The 18,398-nt window shown below is 37.2% G+C and overlaps 1 protein-coding gene across 1 annotated transcript in view; it reads left to right on the plus strand.

Moving 5' to 3' along the window:
- Positions 1-18,398, plus strand: part of IL23R (interleukin 23 receptor) — a 52,893-nt gene that overhangs the window by 17,330 nt on the left and 17,165 nt on the right. The window contains exons 4-6 of the mRNA XM_059899245.1: positions 3,369-3,529; positions 7,620-7,765; positions 13,292-13,448. Of these exons, the coding sequence (XP_059755228.1) occupies positions 3,369-3,529; positions 7,620-7,765; positions 13,292-13,448 (464 nt within the window). The remainder of the gene's footprint in view (positions 1-3,368; positions 3,530-7,619; positions 7,766-13,291; positions 13,449-18,398) is intronic.

Genomic DNA, 18,398 nt, shown 5'->3' on the forward strand with positions numbered 1-18,398 from the left:
AACAGCACCAATGGTAGAATTTTCAGGTACTATAAAAGACCAATAGGGTCTTTTAGTTTTAATGAGACCCCTAAAAACAATTGCCTACTCTTCCATTTCACAAGGCCTGCTTGTTTTTGCCGCATCTTCCTCTCCATATGCATATTCATTATAACCAGAGTTCTTAGATATAACTCCATATATATTTGAGGCTGTGATGTTATATTTCTACTGAGTTCAATAACCAGTTCATATGTTAAAATCCATCTCCTCACTGATTCTGCACCAGTGCTTGGAGAGCTAATTGTGGCTGGGGACAAACACAAACTTACTGACTGATATTACTTTATATTCACGACCACTCACCTCAGCTGGACCCAGGTAGCCACCCAGTAGTCCTACTGCACTTCACTGGCCAAGTCACTCCCCCACTAACCAGGTAATTATTTCATTACTCTTTCTCTCATCTCTGGTCTCCAACATCTTCTCCCCTTCTTCACTCTATTGATGACCTGCTTTCTATTTCATTGAGAAAATAGGAGTAATGAGAAATACCACAGCCTCCCTCATCTGCTGACACACTGACATCTGTACCCACATACTTGGTCTTCCCTTCTAGTACTGTGGATGAACTACCATTGCCCTGATGCCAGCTCTCCACTGTGTACTAGATCTTACCCTGCCTGCCTACTAGAGGACATTGCTCCAACAATACTCCTCTCTTTCTTCTGTATCATCACCTTTTCTATCTTTACTGGATCTCCTCATCAGCTTTCAAAGGTGCTGTAGTATCTGCTCTCTTGAAAATACAACCCTCCCTTGGTCCTTGCCTTCCACTAATCTATTTCTCTGCTCCTTCTATGGCAAACTCCTCAAAAGAGTTGTTTGTACTTTCTGCCTCTACTTCCTCTCTTTTCATCGTCTCTTTAATCTAGTCAAGTTTTTGCCCTCCACCTCCAGGTCTTAACAGTGTCACTAATGACTTCCCCATTGCCAGATGCAACGGTTTATTCTCAGTCCCCACCCTCCTTATAAGAGGATTTACTCTCAGGAGCATTTAACTTAGCTTTTTACTTCCTTCATTTGGCTTCCAGGACAGCACTCCCTTTTGGTTCTCCTCCTACCTTCCTGGATGCTTTTTCTCAGTCTCTTTTGCCAATTCCCCTTTATTCCAGTAAAGTAATGGTGACCCAGAGCTCTATCCTAGGACCTCTTATTATCTCTATCTACACTCATTACCTAAAAGATCTCATCCAAATTTATGGTGTAAAACTCCCTAATCTATATCTCCAGTCCAGGTATCTCTCCTGAAATGCAGCCATCATTTATCTAACATCTTACTCAATATTTCCTCTTAGATGTCCAAAAGGTATTTTCAAACTAACACTTTCAAAACCAAATACCCAGTTTCCTTTCCCCAGACTCGCATTCCCTATCTCAGTAAGTGGTAACACCATCCTTTGCAGTATTCAGGTTAAAATCATTGGAGTCCTCCTGGATTCCTCTCTAACACGCCCCCCATTCAACTGATCAGCAAAATCTATTGGATCTGTCTTTAAAAAACTGACTTCTCACTGCCTGGTCCAAGACATATCATCTCTCACCTGCGTTAGTAAACTGGTGCTCTAGCCTTCACCTTTGCCCTGCTACAGTCTATTATTCACAAGTAGGCAGAGTAATCCTTTTCACATGCACATCAGATGTCACTCCTCTGCTCAAAATCTCCCATTTCACTCAGAGATCAAAGGCAGAACCCTTCCACGGCCTTATGTGACCTTACAATGCCTTCTAAATCTCCCCCTCCTCTAGGACTCTCTGATATCATCTCATCCCTTTCCATCCCTCAGTCTACCAAGCCTCAATGACCTCCTTACTGTTCTTGAACAGGACAGGCAAGGTCCTGCCTCAGGGCCTTTGCATATCACCTAGAATGCTCTTCCTCCAAAGAGCCACAAGACCCGATTCTTTACTGCTCTAGTGTTACCTTCTCAGATGCTCAGATAGGTCTTCCCAATCTCCCTAAAAAAAAAAAAAAAATACCCCCACACCTACTCCTAGCATTTCCTAACCCCTTTCTTTTCTCTTCTGAATGTTTATCACCACAAGACATATTATATATGTATTTGTTTCCACCAGAATGTGTGCTCCACAAAGGCTGGGACTTTACATGTTTTGTTCACTGTGGTAGCCCCAGTGTCTAAAGTAGTGCTTGGAATATAGTGGGTGTTAAATAAATATTTGTTGAATGAATGATTAAATTAAAAAATACTGTTCACCATTATCACCACAAATCAGCAGTGTTTATTAAAAATCTATTAACTATAACTAGGATTAGGTGGAATGGAAACTTCAGAAAAATATAAATCATGCTGACTCCCTTCAACAAATAATCTGTTATGTATTAATTAGCACAAGAAAAAAAGAAATAGAAGTAAGAAATTTAAAAAACTTTGTAACATACAGTTGTATGCAAAAATTGTCCTAAAGTATATAGTCAGTCATTACAATTAGATTCTTCATCTAATATAGTGCTTTGTGGTCTAGGTGCTGATATGAGGGGTAGACTTTAAAAGAAGAATTAAATTACCTAGTAGCTATGGTTAATGTCGGTTTGAGAATACATTTCCATTTTGACTTGTGGTCTCAATACGTGTGATAAAAGAATTAGCCACAAACCAATTAACAACATGTATGTGGTTTTCTCTAACTGGAAAATATTCAAAGATGCCCTACTTACCACTTACACATAGTTGCCATTCTCTTATTTTCACATTTGAATACTTATTTACCATGAAGTTAGCATTCCTTATTACAAAGCCCTCGCATGGAACCCCTGTGCAATGCTCCTTCTCAGAGGTAGCTCATTTAGTTCAAGCCATGTCCACAGCTGCCCTTCCCAAAGAGGTACAGTAGGCACAGTACCCAGGGCTCGCCATACTTTCAGGAGTCTACAAGATGTTTAATTGCGTTTAAAATCACAGGAAAAAATGAACCATTAGGTCAAAGAAAATGGTTTAATATGTGATATTAATATAGTTGCTTTTATATCAGCAGTTGTGAAACATAATCTATATGACTATATATGTATGTGTATATATATATATATATATATATATAAACATAAACATACCTACACACATATAAACTTTTCTATGTTAATGGAAGAAGGGGTCTATGAAGGCAAAAGTGCTTAGGGCCCATGAAAGTCATACTGTGGCCCTGGATGGTCTTGACTTTGTTTTAAAAAATTCTAAAAGTGAAACCAATTCTGATTCATTTTTAAGTAAAAGGTTGCCTTCTGAAAGCAAGCCAAAAAGATAGCATCAAAAAAAATTGAGGAATAATTCATTCAAACCAACATAACTGGTGATCATAATCTTTTTTTTAAGTTTAGAGACAGAAGAAGAGCAAGAGTATCTCACTTCAAGTTATATTAACATCTCCACTGATTCATTGCAAGGTGGCAAGAAGTATTTGGTTTGGGTCCAAGCTTCAAATGTACTGGGCACGGAGAAGTCAAAACAAGTGCAAATTCACCTGGACGATATAGGTAAAGAATAAGAAATTCTGTAATGGCTTTACAAATAAACAACTAATTTGTTCTGACCTAATCAAATGAAGTTGAGATCTGAAAAGAATTTCCCTAAAGTTCCTGAAGATCATGATACAGAAAACAAGAATTACCCATAAGCCACTGCCTGAGACAAGCCAAAGATAAGTAAGGCTGCCATTGTGTTGTATATTCTTCCAGTCTTATTTCTACATGGGGTATGTCTTTTCACAATATTTACTAAGGACTTCTTATGTTTAACCATTGTTCTAAGGGCTAGGGAGAATGAGATAGACAAGGAAGATACCTCCTGTCCTAAATATCTTGCAATCTACCAGGGAAGAGGGAAAGAAATAAGGATTATAATAAAGTGTGATGAATCTTATGTTGTGAGAAGTACAGCATACTAAAGCATTCTACTGTACACGCTATTTTGGAAGTTATGTTTTTATTTGATTTTGTTTGAAAAGTTCTACAGAAAACATAGAAAATTGTGGAGAATTATGTAGACATCTCTATGTACACCAGCCAGATTCAACAAAAGTTAACGTGTTTTGCTTCAGGTATTTTAGAACTTGCCTTTTAAAAAAATAATAATATAGAATACATATTTCTATTAATTTAATCTATAATCTTATTTTTAATTAATATCTTTAATTAGTCCCTTATTACTGTTCCCAATTTTTCACCATCATAAACTACACTGCCATGGACAAACTTTTGGCTGAATTTTTGCATAGTAGTTGTTTTTTTCCTTAAGATAACTTCCAAAAAGTGATTGCCCTTGAGCCTTTTACAACTATATCCTAGTCCTAAAGCCAGAGTTCAGCCAAAGAGCACCAAGTGTGAATCACCTTCTCTTTGGAGATTCTAGTGCCAATTATTCCTGTTTTTATTATTAAAGTTGATTTCAGTAGCTAACATTTATGGCACACTTTCTTCAGTGCTAACTGCTTTTACATACATTATCTTATTTAACCCTCACAACAGTCCTATTTTGTAGAAGAGATTATAATTTATACATGAGGAAACCAAGGCTAGGTGGCATTAGAAGTTGAGTTTGCAGAGCTAGGAAGCCTCTAGTTCTAGTATCCTCAACTCTTACCCTCAGTCTTTATTTAAAAGCACACTGCAATGTGTCTGACAACTTTCCTGCTGATTAACGTTCTAGGGGATGTGACACCTCTTGGGGCACAACACGGGTATCCTCTGGGGACTACTGGGGTCTTCTATTGGAACTAATATCTCAACGTCTCAACTAAGCTGAACTATCTCAACTAATAAGATTGGTCTAAAAATCTGTCCTTATGCTATGAATACTGGCTTTGAAAACAAGCACTGCTGACTACGGTGATGAATAGTAACTCCATTGTGCTGTATATTCTTGGAGTTATAGTTCTCCACATTTTTGTAAGTTTACATTTTGAGGTAGGATATAGCCATAACATGCCCTTATCTTAAAAACAGGTTCCCCTCAATGGATTAATGATGTTTAAAGGCTATTGTGTTCAGTATCATTTTGGCAGTATCATTTTTAGGAATTAGATTATTACTATTAGTATTACTGCTATTATTACCATTGTTATCTTATTATGATCTTAGTGTCATTGCATCCATTTATTGAACACCTATAGTGTTCCAGACAATTAACATGCAAATCACATTTAATTCTGAAAACAATCATGCATGGTACCACTGTGCCTATTTTATAGACGAAGAAAGAGATAAAATAATTTGCTCAAAGCACATAGCTAGTAAGGAGGAGAGCCAGATTTCATCTCAGACTTGCCGACTTGCTGTAGTTAACCACCACCCCACCTCCCATAAAGGGAAAATCTCATCTGGCTGTCACCTCCAAATCTGCTTTTCACACTGAACCAGGGAGCCTCTTGTTTAGAGTTACTCCACCTCCTCCTCCTCCTCCTTTCTCAGTATCCCAAAATGGACTCTTAGAAACTCAGGTTGAAAAGCACAGGTTGACAGTGTAGGAGGCTACTCCCAACAGAACCCCTAGGTTATTAACGGATGAACTATATTCATTTGTGGCACTTTAAGAATAAGACATTGCAAGTTAGATATATGAACTGTTCTATGAAACTGAAGACAAAGGACTCTCCTGGGAGCAATTTCCACATAACGGCTATGGGATTGGTCTTTAATTAAGTTAGGAAGATATGCTGAAAGGCAGGGCTGAATTAATAGTGCAGTAACACTGCCAAAATGACATGTGAGAGGAATGCTTAAACTTCTCTTATAGAGAAGTAAGTTTCAATACGGAAAATGCAGTGCCTTCTGGCTGCCATTTTGAACATTAGTTCTCCCCACTGAATAATTATAAGTAAATACATGCTGTTAGAAAGATACCAAAGAACTACAATATGGTTCTTTATTTCAATATAAGTGGAAACTAAAGATATGGCATCTACGATGGAATTGACGGCTTTTAAAAAAAATGTTAAGATCTAATGGGAATGTATGAAACCAAAGCAATGAGAGCAAAAATTCAACATTCTGAGTCTTGTGTAACAAACTAATGTTCAAGTACATATTACATAACATGTTTTTATTTGAAAAATATAAGCTCATTCAAACCTAAACCGTCAGATCTCTATTGCATTGATCTGCTCTGTGCTAAGACTCTATCTTAAACCAGACTTACTGTTCTATCTGCATTTCTCATAGGACTAAGCAGACTTTTGCTTCCTCCCCAGAATATTTCTTTCTGCGAAAGGGTCTCGGAATGCTTGTGCTGTTACGTCTGTGGCAGGTCACACTCAGAGGTGGGAGACGGGAGGGGGTAGGTAATTTGTAGCCTTGAGGGTGCTTAAATGGTCCCAAGTGGTTTCAGAGCCCTGGAGATCCACTTCCCTGACTCTAGAAATCTCTGAATTCTGATTCTCATTACAAGAAGCTTAAACTAGCAAAAGGAAACCACCTATGGAATTCAGATGATAAAACTTCAGTATGGTAAGCTCTTTAATTAGATTAATCCTGCTACTACTACTTATGTTCTATACTGGGTTTAGCCCAAGGATTTTACTTTAGGTCAGTGCTACTAGAAAGCAAATCTTTAATTTTTATATTTTTCTATAAATCATATATCTGTGCACATAATTTTAGATAATATTATTCACTGAAAATAAAACACATTCCCAAAGAATACTTTATAAACTTAGAATAAACAAAAAGGAAACTAATTCATAGAGAATATTAAGCTGTAATAATGGCCTCTAAAAACACACATACAGGTTCTTGAGTTCTTTGTTAAATAATACATCTAACAAAGTTATAGGTTTTCACTGTTCTACTATGCATATAGGAGAAATGGGAAGTGCCCATGATTTTATTCTGTTCAGACAGAACAAATTTACAAGAATTTACACAGTTTAGAAATACAGAGCTTCCAGTTACACCATTACACCTAGTACAAAAAATAACTAGTAAGATAATCAATCAGAATTTCAGTTTCCTTTTGAAAATCATAATCACAGAACACAGCAATAATTTGTAAAGTCTTAGAGTCTTATGAGACTCTTTGTTCAAATCATATTTTCAAGTACAGATTTATTTTAATAGATAACAAAACAAGTTAGCAATAGATATAAATATTCATACAAGTTTCCCTATGACACAAGAGAATAAAAATATTATTGTGAACGATCTTAATTTTACATCTTACCAAATTAGATACTCTGAACTAAATTTAGGTTGCAAAACATCATTTCTCCCTAAACAGATGCGGGAAAGAAGAGATATCTTCTTTACCTCCTTTTTACATTCTTTTGTTAATAGGCCAGGCTTCAGAATTTCATTAGTTCAGAATACAGGGGAGTATGAGGTGGGAAAGGACAAGACAGAGCTCCATTTAACAGAAATGGAGAATGGGTGGAATAGAATTTTACTTAAGAACAGCAGTTTTCTCCTACATAATAGATTAGAAAACAAGAAAAATTTCATGTTAATTAGATCATGAGATTTTTTTTTTTTTGGTACTTTGAGTTTTAACATGTCTAAATATTGATGAAAAAAATATTGATTTCTCCCTAGGCAAGTTTTAAGCTGCTGGATTTCTGTTTTTGTTTTTCTTTAGTGATACCTTCTGCATCCATTATTTCCAGGGCTGAGGATATAAATACTACAGTGCCCAAAACCGTAATCCACTGGAATAGTCAAACATCAATTGAAAAGGTTTCCTGTGAAATGAGATACAAGGCTGCAACAAACCAAACTTGGAATGTAAGCTAACTTTCACTATTCTTTTGCATGTAAGTGAGTGAAAGAAAAGCCAGCCAATAGTCAAGTGACCACAGTGGATGTATAATGATCTATTTTACATGTTTTTATCTGATTGTTCATGTAATATTCAAACCACTCTACTTTTAATAATGATGCTTCCAAATAGAGAGGTGTTTCCTGAAAAGGTCTCTTGCCTTTTGTAAACTGCTAAATAGACAAATGTCCAACTAGGACAGATTCATCTGTTTAGCTCCTTGTAATTCACTGTCTCTTAGGGTGAGATTTATATCAGTGATTATGAATATAAAATGTAAGTATTCTATGCTGAAATTTAACAGCCATCCAGGGAAATAAAATCTGTTCAAAAAGCTTCAGATTCATGGGTGTCTCTTTTTAAATGAAAAATGTTCAACCCAAAATGTAAAATTTGTTACTATATTAGTCTTAGATGAGCATAAGGTAAAAAGTGAATGTCTAGGCAAACTAACCATCCTTAAATACCAATGATAAGTTAGCAAGCGTCTTAGGAGAGGCATAGGTACAAGGTGCATTAATAAAATCACATCACATGACAGCACCTGTGAACATTATAATAAAAACTCACTAATTTGAACTACAGGGTAACACTAGCCTGACTGAAGAAAAAGTACCAATTTTAGTGTATTTGAAAACAAATGCCATTTTATTATTTTTAAGTACAATAAACTGCCATTTAGTCAAAATAATTACGGAATGGAGTTTACGGCTTTGCTTAATTAATAGTTATGTGTCACGTATGAATTTACCAGTTTTCAGAGAGTTAAGTGAAATGATATGTATTTATTCTCTGGTGATTAGCATGGCTCCAAAGTCTTCATCATTCTGAACATGAACGATACTGGCTTTGCTGTAGTACAATATGTTTAAAGAGTGTCAAGAAAATGAGGGTAAAACTATACTGATCTCATGACATGCTCTAAAGACTGCTCTTTAAAAAGAAATCCCCAATGCCAAGTTGTTTATTTACCTTTGTTAATGTACATGAGAAATGTGACCTTTTAGTTGTTTAGATTACACTTGGATGCAAGTCCATGTTCTGCAACATTTGGTCAGTAACCAAATGAAGATCCTGCTGGACTCGTTGACTAAATAACTGCGGCATTTGTGTGCACAGCAACCCCATGCTTGAAGCCTAGGACAAGCAAGATTAAAAACTTCACAGACAATCTTCTGCATATGTGGAATTTAGGTAAATTTGAAAACAACCCAAATGAAACTCTCATCCTAGATTTTGAGTGGATGAGGCCTTACTCTAATAAGACACCTGGGTAGTGTCAGGGTCATAGGATGATATTGAGAACATGAAATTTCTTTATTTGGCATAATTAGGAGGAAGTAATAAGCTATAAGAATGTTTAGAAAATAGAAAGGAGTTACAGTATCAGTATCTCTGAATAGATTTTCAGAAACAAACTGTTTTCTTGTTGAAATTCTTGTTCTCTGCTCCCCTTGGCAGTGCTACATATGCCACTGTGAGACTTGGTAACTCAGAGGTAAATCTGAGCTCCCTTTTCAAAACCTTCTCTTTATCAGAAGCAGGCAAATGAAGGAGCTGAAAGAATATTTGTTACCTCATTTCATCTTCATCACAATCTTTTGTGATAGGTAGTATCAGCTCCATCATCGAAATGAGGACATAGGGCTTGAAAAAAGCTTAAGCCAGGTTCTCCAAGCTTACAGCGTTAGTAACTTAGTGCCTCTTACAGACCCTGCATCACTTTGGGCACCCCAAAAACGTTTGGAAAATGAAGGAACCAGTTTCAATTCAAAATCTGTATCCTATCCCTTTTACCATGATTCCTCCAAATGTAATTACTCACACAGATGACCCAAGTCCAGTTGGTAACAGCCAGAATGATGCTTTGTTTTTTACATTTGTTACCCGTCAGTTTCATCTGGATCATGCATAAAATGTTGTCTTTACCTCCTTGTAAGGAGACAGGAAGCGAGAGTCAGGAAGAGTGGGCAGACACAAAGGACTACCGATTTGCTCTTCCACCTCAGCTCTGCCTGCATCAGATAACTGATGGAGGGAAGCTCTTTACTTCAAAGCGGCAGACAGCTATGCAGAAAGCCTTGTGGCTCAGCACATAGACTCTAGAGTTCAAAGCCTGGATCTGCCACTTTCTGGTGGTGCAGCCTTGGGCAAGTTCCCTAGCTTCTCTGGGCCTCATTATTACCACACCTAAAAGAGGGATAAGATAAGCACCTACCTCATATGGTTTGGGGGGTGATCAAATGATGGAAGAAGCTAGCCCAGAGCCTGGAATAGAGTTAATGTTCAGTAAATGCTGGCTGTTACTGTTCTGCTTCATCTTAACCTCCAGGAGAGCCATGCAGCAGGTGTGGTCGAGCCAAGGATGCCCACCTGAAAATCAAAATCAGTGCATTGAGGGTGTTTTCAGCTGTTTTTAGCTAAGCTGCGTATAGATTACGAGGTATCAGCCAGTCCTTCAGGTGAACCTGCAAGGCTGACACCGTGGGGAGAATATCTACTTGTTGGTTATCTTCATGGACTGTCTCCCTACCTCCCTGGCATTCTTGCCCACTTCTGTGTACCTTATCTCAGGAACATTTGCCATGTTGTTTGTATTTATGTGTTTACACGTGTATTTTCCCATCCTTTAACTATGAGCCCCTGGAAGACAGGACTGTTCCACAATCATTTTTGTATTTCCATTGATATTTATAATGTCTGGTTCCCACAGATAATATTTTGACACATTAGCTATTAGTAGTATTATTATTTGCCTTTAATGGTGCCAATAGCAGTGATAGTAAAGTAGGGAAATCTTGACTAGAAGTTCAAGTGAATGGATTAACAATGACTCGAGTCTCTGATTAAGCTAGACCAGGGTATTGGCAAACTTTTTATTCAAGGGCCAAATAGTAAACAATTTAGGCTTTGCAGGCCATAAGATCTCTGTCCCAACTATTCAACTCTGCATTTGTAGCATGAAAGCAGCCATAGACAATATGTAAATGAATGGACATTGTTGTGTTCCAGTAAAATTTTACTTTTGGACACTGAAATTTGAATTTTAGATCATTTCCATGCATCATTGAAATAGTCTTCTTTGGATTTTCTTTCAACCATTTAAAAAATGTAGAAACTCTTCTTAGCTCATGGGCTGCACAAAACCAAGCATTCATTTTTTTCCTGGAATGGCTACTAGAACAGCAGGCAGATAGCCAAGGTTCAAATCCTTGGCCTTTGCATTTCAAAAGTGTCAATGCTAGTATAGGACAGAAGACTTGTAAGAACATGTGATTAGTCATGACTGGGTTTCTCAATCCCCATCCCCCTTCCCTCTCACACCAAACACTAGATAAAGATTCCTGAGCAGAGAGAGGGGGAAATGGGTGAGGGGAAGAGGTTGGTAAGGGGGGAGAACGAAAAGAGTTTAGACTTGGATGGTTACTGAGCAGGACCCCTCATTCTGGGCCATGCCCCGGGTTGGGAGTCAGAGGAAGTTGGGATTATAGAGCTCTGAATAGGTTGAGATTCTCCCCTTCACCCAAGGATGCTCCCAGAAATTTAGGTGTAACCCTAAGAAAAGAGGTACCTCAAAGTGATGGAGATTAAGTTTCCAGGCCTTACGCCTTTAGAATTGAGGCTCTAAAAAGAAAGCAGCTGCTATAAAAATAAAGTTATATTTCTGGCCCTTGAGGTCATACCCTCTGCATAGGAACACAGTTAGGTCCAGCTCTCTCGACGTCCATTGTAGCCTCTGAAAGTATCATTTTGAAGGTACCATCTTCAGCTTGCAAGGCCCTAAGCAGGCAACTGGTTGGCCTCTTAGTAGAAACAACTGTTAACAGTTCCATAAAATTATTCTTTCTATTTTAGAACTCTGGCTGTACTTTAGGGTATTTCTCTTCTTAGAGAACTTATCTATAAACATAATGGCAAGAGACATATTGGAGAACCGCGACTCCCCTCCAAAAGAAGCTCATATGAAGCAGGGTGCATATGGAAGTCAAACTTTTGGCACTAATAAAATCTCTCCTGGATCCCAGTAGACTCTAGGGGCCTTCAGTCATATTTAGAAGAGCAGAAAATTTCAAGGGCCGTGGGTAGAAATGTGGCTTACGGAAACTCTGAATGATATCTTTCAGGAAACGTGATATCCCAAAACAGATATTTTTATGATTTTTACGTTTTCAATGCATTGCAAGTTTTAAAGATTTATGTTAAGACTGGGTTTTAACATTAGAATCTCTAGGGCTTCCCTGGTGGCGCAGTGGTTGAGAATCTGCCTGCCAATGCAGGGGACATGGATTCGAGCCCTGGTCTGGGAAGGTCCTACATGCCACGGAGCAACTGGGCCCGTGAGCCACAATTACTGAGCCTGCGCGTCTGGAGCCTGTGCTCCGCAACAAGAGAGGCCGCGATAGTGAGAGGCCCGCGCACCGCGATGAAGAGTGGCTCCCGCTTGCCACAACTAGAGAAAGCCCTCACACAGAAACGAAGACCCAACACAGCCATAAATAAATTAAAAAAAAAAAAAAACTTGACCTTTTAAAAAAAAAACGAAAAACATTAGAATCTCTATATGACATGTATACCTTGTTTTGTGTGTGTGTGTGTGTGTGTGTGTGTGTGTGTGTGTTTTAATCGTGATAGTTTTAACTTTCTCTTTCATGGTAACTGTTTTCTCCCAGTTGCTGAATAAATGCATTTCTAGACTTTTTTTATGTTTACGTTTCAATTGTGCTTCACTTTTTTCAGTAGATCCACTATTACAACACACTAAGGCGCTGTGTAAATGCCTTGGTTTTTCTCTCCCATCTGAACCAGCTTGTCTGGGGGTCCTTTTTCATTATATTTTATAGCAGGTTGTAGTCCCAGAAAAATGATTTTTAAGTTTATCCTTCAGCTATTTTCTTGCTTATCTTCCATTGGATTTTCACGTTTCAACAGTCTTAAATGTTTTGTTTTGTTTCCTCATATATATATGAGAAAGGATACATATATCCTTGTAGAATGCATAGATCTGCAATAAGGACCAATTTAACAGCTTAGTTTGTAGGTAATTGTTTCCAAAAGTCATCATTCACAAGTGAAATTATTTCATCATTCAGGAAGAACTATTGATCTAAATATGCAACTGCAGAGAGAGAGAGAGAGAGGAGGGAAGAAAGACTGAATTCAAACAATTGCTATTATGTCCCCCTTTCTCCCACCCTATTAAAATCAGCTATTCCAAAATTAAGACTATATTACATTTTGGAATTTCTTGATATTTAAAAGCTTGAAAGAGTTGTCAAACACTAAGCAACATGTATTTCACTTTTAAGGTTAAATAACATGTATTTGATTATCTTTGGCCATCTTTTATACAAAGTAGCCTATTCCTCTCTGTTTTCCCAGGGTCCTGGAACATAGTAAGTGTCCATACATTTCTGCTAAATGGAATAATTGTTTTAAAAGCACACTGCATCATTTCTTTATGGTATTTCACTATGGTTATTCATCCATTTTAGGTTAAAGAATTTGACACCAATTTTACATACGTGCAACAGTCAGAATTCTACTTGCAGCCAAACACTAAGTACGTATTTCAAGTAAGATGTCAAGAAAAAGCTAAAAGGTACTGGCAGTCCTGGAGTTCACCCTTTTTTCATAAAACTCCTGAAATAGGTGAGTGTATTTACATATTTAATCTCTTAGGCTTCTCTTTTGACTTCTGTCTCTTTTCTAAGTATATATTTTTTTCTCCTTAATTTCTATCAAAATCGACAAAACTATTCTAGGGCAGGTGATAACATTTAAATGTCATTTTCCTTTGATTTTGTTAAGGCTGACTACAATTTATGTAATGGTTCTCAAACATTCCAGGGCATAAAAACCAATAAAAACCACCTGGGGGTGCTTGTTTAGTATGCATGGGATTACGTTATTCTCTTCTCAATAAAATCTAGCTGAGCTATTATCTTTAGGTATTTTCCTGCTCTTAATATTATTCGTTTAATTTTCTAGTCATTTACACGTGATTCAATAAAATCTTAGCCAAACAGACTCAATTGTAAGCAAATAATAAAATGAATCTATAGTAATATTCATAATACTCCATAGTGGCCCCATTATCCTGAAGATGTCTCCCTACTGTAGGTAGCTTATACACTAGATTAAAAATTTTTTTTTCAGAACTGAAGTACTTAATTGCAATCACAGCATTGTTAATATCGTTCTTACTATAATACAACATCTTGGAATTGTGTTTTATGTTTTCAAAACACTTTGACATACATTATAAATATTGATGGACACCAAATAAGTAGAAGGTGCCAAGAGCCAGACAAGCTAAGAAGTTCTTTTGGTGCCCCCTACTGCCAAAATCTCAGAAACACATTATTAAGGGAATAATTTACAATACTGGTTATCAGTTCTCTTTTTTTAAAGTAATTTTTTAATTTAAGGTATTCTGTTTTAAGTTGATATTGTTAAAATTCTTAGGACTTTAGATGCCATTTTAGAATAGTCAGGGGCTTCCCTGGTGGCGCAGTGGTTGAGAATCTGCCTGCTAATGCAGGGGACACGGGTTCGAGCCCTGGTCTGGGAAGATCCCACATGCCACGGAGCAGCTGGACCCGTGAGCCACAACTACTGAGCCTGCGCGTCTGGAGCCTGTGCCCCGCAACGGGAGGGGCCGCGATAGTGAAAAGGCCCGCGCACCGCAATGAAGAGCGGTCCCCGCACCGCGATGAAGAGTGGCCCCCGCTTGCCGCAACTAGAGAAAGCCCTCGCACGAACCGAAGACCCAAACACAAACAAAAATAAATAAATAAATAATAAAGTAGCTATTAAAAAAAAAAAAAAAAAAAATCATCCCCCCTAGAATAGTCAGAATTTAGTTGATAATCTATTTTAATGAAATCTAGAATTGTTTAGCAAGATTATTCAAACTGATAATTAACATTTACTTACCACTCACAAAGTACTACTATACAAAAGCTTGTTTGATCTTTACATTAGTCATATTTGGTAGTGTAATTGGCATCATTTTACAAATGAGGAAACTGAAGCATGATTTGCTTCATTGCTAGTGGGTAAACAGCAGTTAAAGGAGAACACGAGTTTTCTTACTCACCACCAGCCCTCAGTAATCTCATCAATTTCTTTCTTTAACCAATTACAGTTGACCCTTTAACAACATGTGTTTGAACTCTGCAGATTCACTTATACACAGATTTTTTTCAATAAATGCTACAGTACTACACAATCTGTGGTTGGTTGAATCCATGGGTGCAAAACTGGGATGCAGTGGAACCAAGAATACTGAGGGCCAACTATAAATTATACGGGGATTTTTGGCTGTGTGGCGGGTCAGCACCCCAACCTCTGTGTTGTTCAAGGGTCAACTATACATCAAAGTGGAGGAACAGCTTACTAAAATATCCTATAGGTTAAGTACAGTCAGCTCTCCATATTCATGGGTTCCACATCCACAGATTCAACCAACCATAGACAGAAAATATTTGGGGAAAAAACGTCTGGAAAGTTCCAAAAGCAAAGCTTGAATTTGCCTCACACCAGCAACTATTTACATAGCATTTACATTGTATTTACAACTATTTACATATCATTTACATTGTACTGGGCATTATAAATAATCTAGAGATGATTTAAAGTATACGGAAGGATGTGCATAGGTTATGGGAAAATACTACTCCATTTTAATTAAGGGACTCGAGCTTCCTCGGATTTTTGTATCCGCGGGGGGAAGGGTCCTGGAACTAATCCCCCATAGATACCAAGGGACTACTGTATAGGACCACAAATGTTCTCCTTTAAAAGTAAAGGCCGTAAACCTCACATAGAAGAAACAGGAACATCAGCTACCCCGCAACAATTCTAAACGTAAAGTCTTTGTTTTCTAAGGGGGAAAAAACCACTTAAGAGGCAAAAATGCCAGTTAAGATGAAATAGCCCTGAAAACTTGCATCTATCCATGTTTAACATGTTAGCTAAGAGGAACCATAAACTATTCTCTTGGTACAAATTCCTTTCTAAGACACATTAAAGAAGAAACAGGGAAAGTGTGTTAGGGAAAGTGCTAGTATTAAATCTTTTCAAAAACTTATCTCTTTTTTTCTATTTGTAAAAGCAATGCAAGTCTGTTGTAATATGCAACCTAGAAATGTGTTGTTTACATTTTAATGGATTTAATACAAGTTTTTTCCTATGCACATATTTTTTAAATGGTTGATGCTATGGTATATGTACTGTTTTATATCCTGACTTTCTTACTTAATCTACCTTCTTGAATTTAAAAACCTATTAATGGGTGCATTCCAGTTTATGGATATAGTACCATTTAATCATTTCTCTATTTAAACAATATCTAGGTTATTGCATTTTTTCCGTTATCAATAAACTTCTTTGAATAGCTTTGTATATGAACTCTCCTTATGTCTTTAGGTCTTTTTGGATCAAGAGTTAAGCACATTTTAAGATGTTTGATGCAAGTTGCCAAACTGCTTTTCAGTAAATCTTTAATATCAATTTCTTTTTAAAAAGGTATCCATGAAAAGACAGCAATTCATTTAAGTTGTTCATGAAGTATTCATGTATCCTCTACCATGCACCAGGCACTTGCTAGGTACTTGCAGAACCTCAGTGAGCAAAGGAGACAAAGATCCCTTAATTCTAGAGAAGACAGCCAATACAAAAGTATAATAAAAAGTATATAACATTATAAATATAGAAATACAAGCAGTAAGAATCAAACCTCACAACTGAAGTTTGAATTGTTTCATAACCAACTTGTTTAATAATGGGGTTTTTTGGCTAAACTTTCCCAGTAATTAAGGTTTATTTATTTATGAAGAAACACAGCCCAGGCAATACTTCACCCTCTATGCAGGAATTTCCTGTTTTTGTTCTCTAAAATTCTCATATGTGTATCACTAAATTGATTCATCCTGAAACAATGTGTTTTCAAAATTATGCCCAGATGGCACAGCAGGACAAATCATGAAGTAGGTATGGCTTTTCCTGCAGGCCCCTAGCATTCTTCTGTATCACTTTCCCTCTGGATAGTGCCTTTCCTTGGTCTTTAAAAACCTGGTCTCCAAAAGAAACCAAAGGAACTCAATTATAATAAGGGTTAAATGACGTGTTACCTTTTCCTTCCTTAGAGTATTTAGACTTCAATGGAAAACAAAGCCTTACACAGTAGTCCCCCCTTACAGGTGGGAGATATATTCCAAGCCCCCCAGTGGGTGCCTGAAACCACGGATAGTATTGAACCTTATATATGCTATGTTTTTTTTCCAGTACATACACACTTATGATAAAGTTTAATTTCTATATTAGGCACAGCAAGAGATTAACAACAATAGCTAGTAATAAAATAGAACAACTATAACAATATACTATAGTAAAAGCTATGTGAACATAGTCTCTCTCTTTCAAAATATCTTATGGAAATTTAATGCCTTTTGCATCTTAACTAAGCACTTATCACACTCTATAGCTGTAACTTTCGCAGTTTCAGGTATGACAGCAAAACTAGCACAAATTTCTTTTTCCCTCTTCACAATTTCAAGGATAGAAGATTCATTCTTACCGTACAAGTTAGCAACCTCAGCACAGGATTATTTTTCCTTCCTTAATAAGTCGAGAACTTGCATCTTTTCACTTAAAGGGAGCACTTTAGGGCTTCTCTTTGGCATATCCAAATTGCCAGCATCACTGCACTTGTACTTTGGGCCATTATCATGTAAAATAAGGGTCACTTGAACACAAGCACCATGATAACCAAGACGGTGTTCTGATAACCAAGATAGCTACTAAGTGACTAACAGGCCAGATCCATGGATGATTCCCATCTGGGGTGGGACAGAGCTGGACAACGTGAGATTTCATCACACTACTCAGGATGGTGAGCAATTAAAAACTTAAGAATTGTTTATTTCTGGAATTTTCCATTTAATATTTTTGGACCCAGTTGACCAAGGTAACAAACCAAGGAAAGCAAAACGTTGGATAAGGGGGGACTCCTGTACTAAAAAAGAAAAAAAAAAAATCAACCTTAGTTGATTACTTACTCTTGGGCTTTAACGATCACATAGGAGAAATTTCTCTAGATTAGAGACTCACATTTTTCTATACTGGTATAATAACAAGAGGCTAATTCAGTGATTGCATCCAGGTGACTTCAGGATAATAAATAATATAGCTAACATTTACTGGATGCTTATTGTGTGTTGGGTACCGCGATAAGGATTTTACTCATCACTGCAGCCCTATAAAACTGTTATTCCAACTGTGCAGATGAAGAGATGAGGCTCAGGGAGGTTAAGCAGTTGGCTGAACATTATAAAGCTGGGAAATGGTAGGGCCAGGGCAGAGCTCAGGCTGTAGGATTCCAGCACTCACCCTGTAGCTCTGCTGGTCTCCTTCCTAAGAGAGCTAGGAGGGTGCCATGTCAACCTCCCCTGGGCCAACTAACCATATTCTCCTCTACACATTAGCTAATATGCCAACATAACTTCATTTAATGTAATGCTTATTATGAAATGCAAATAAATGAGAGAAGAAGGAACTGTAAGATGCTATCAACTATTTCTACTTTGGCAATGAATA

The sequence above is a fragment of the Balaenoptera ricei genome, chromosome 1, assembly GCF_028023285.1.
Source record: "Balaenoptera ricei isolate mBalRic1 chromosome 1, mBalRic1.hap2, whole genome shotgun sequence".
Classification (NCBI taxonomy): Eukaryota; Metazoa; Chordata; class Mammalia; order Artiodactyla; family Balaenopteridae; genus Balaenoptera; species Balaenoptera ricei.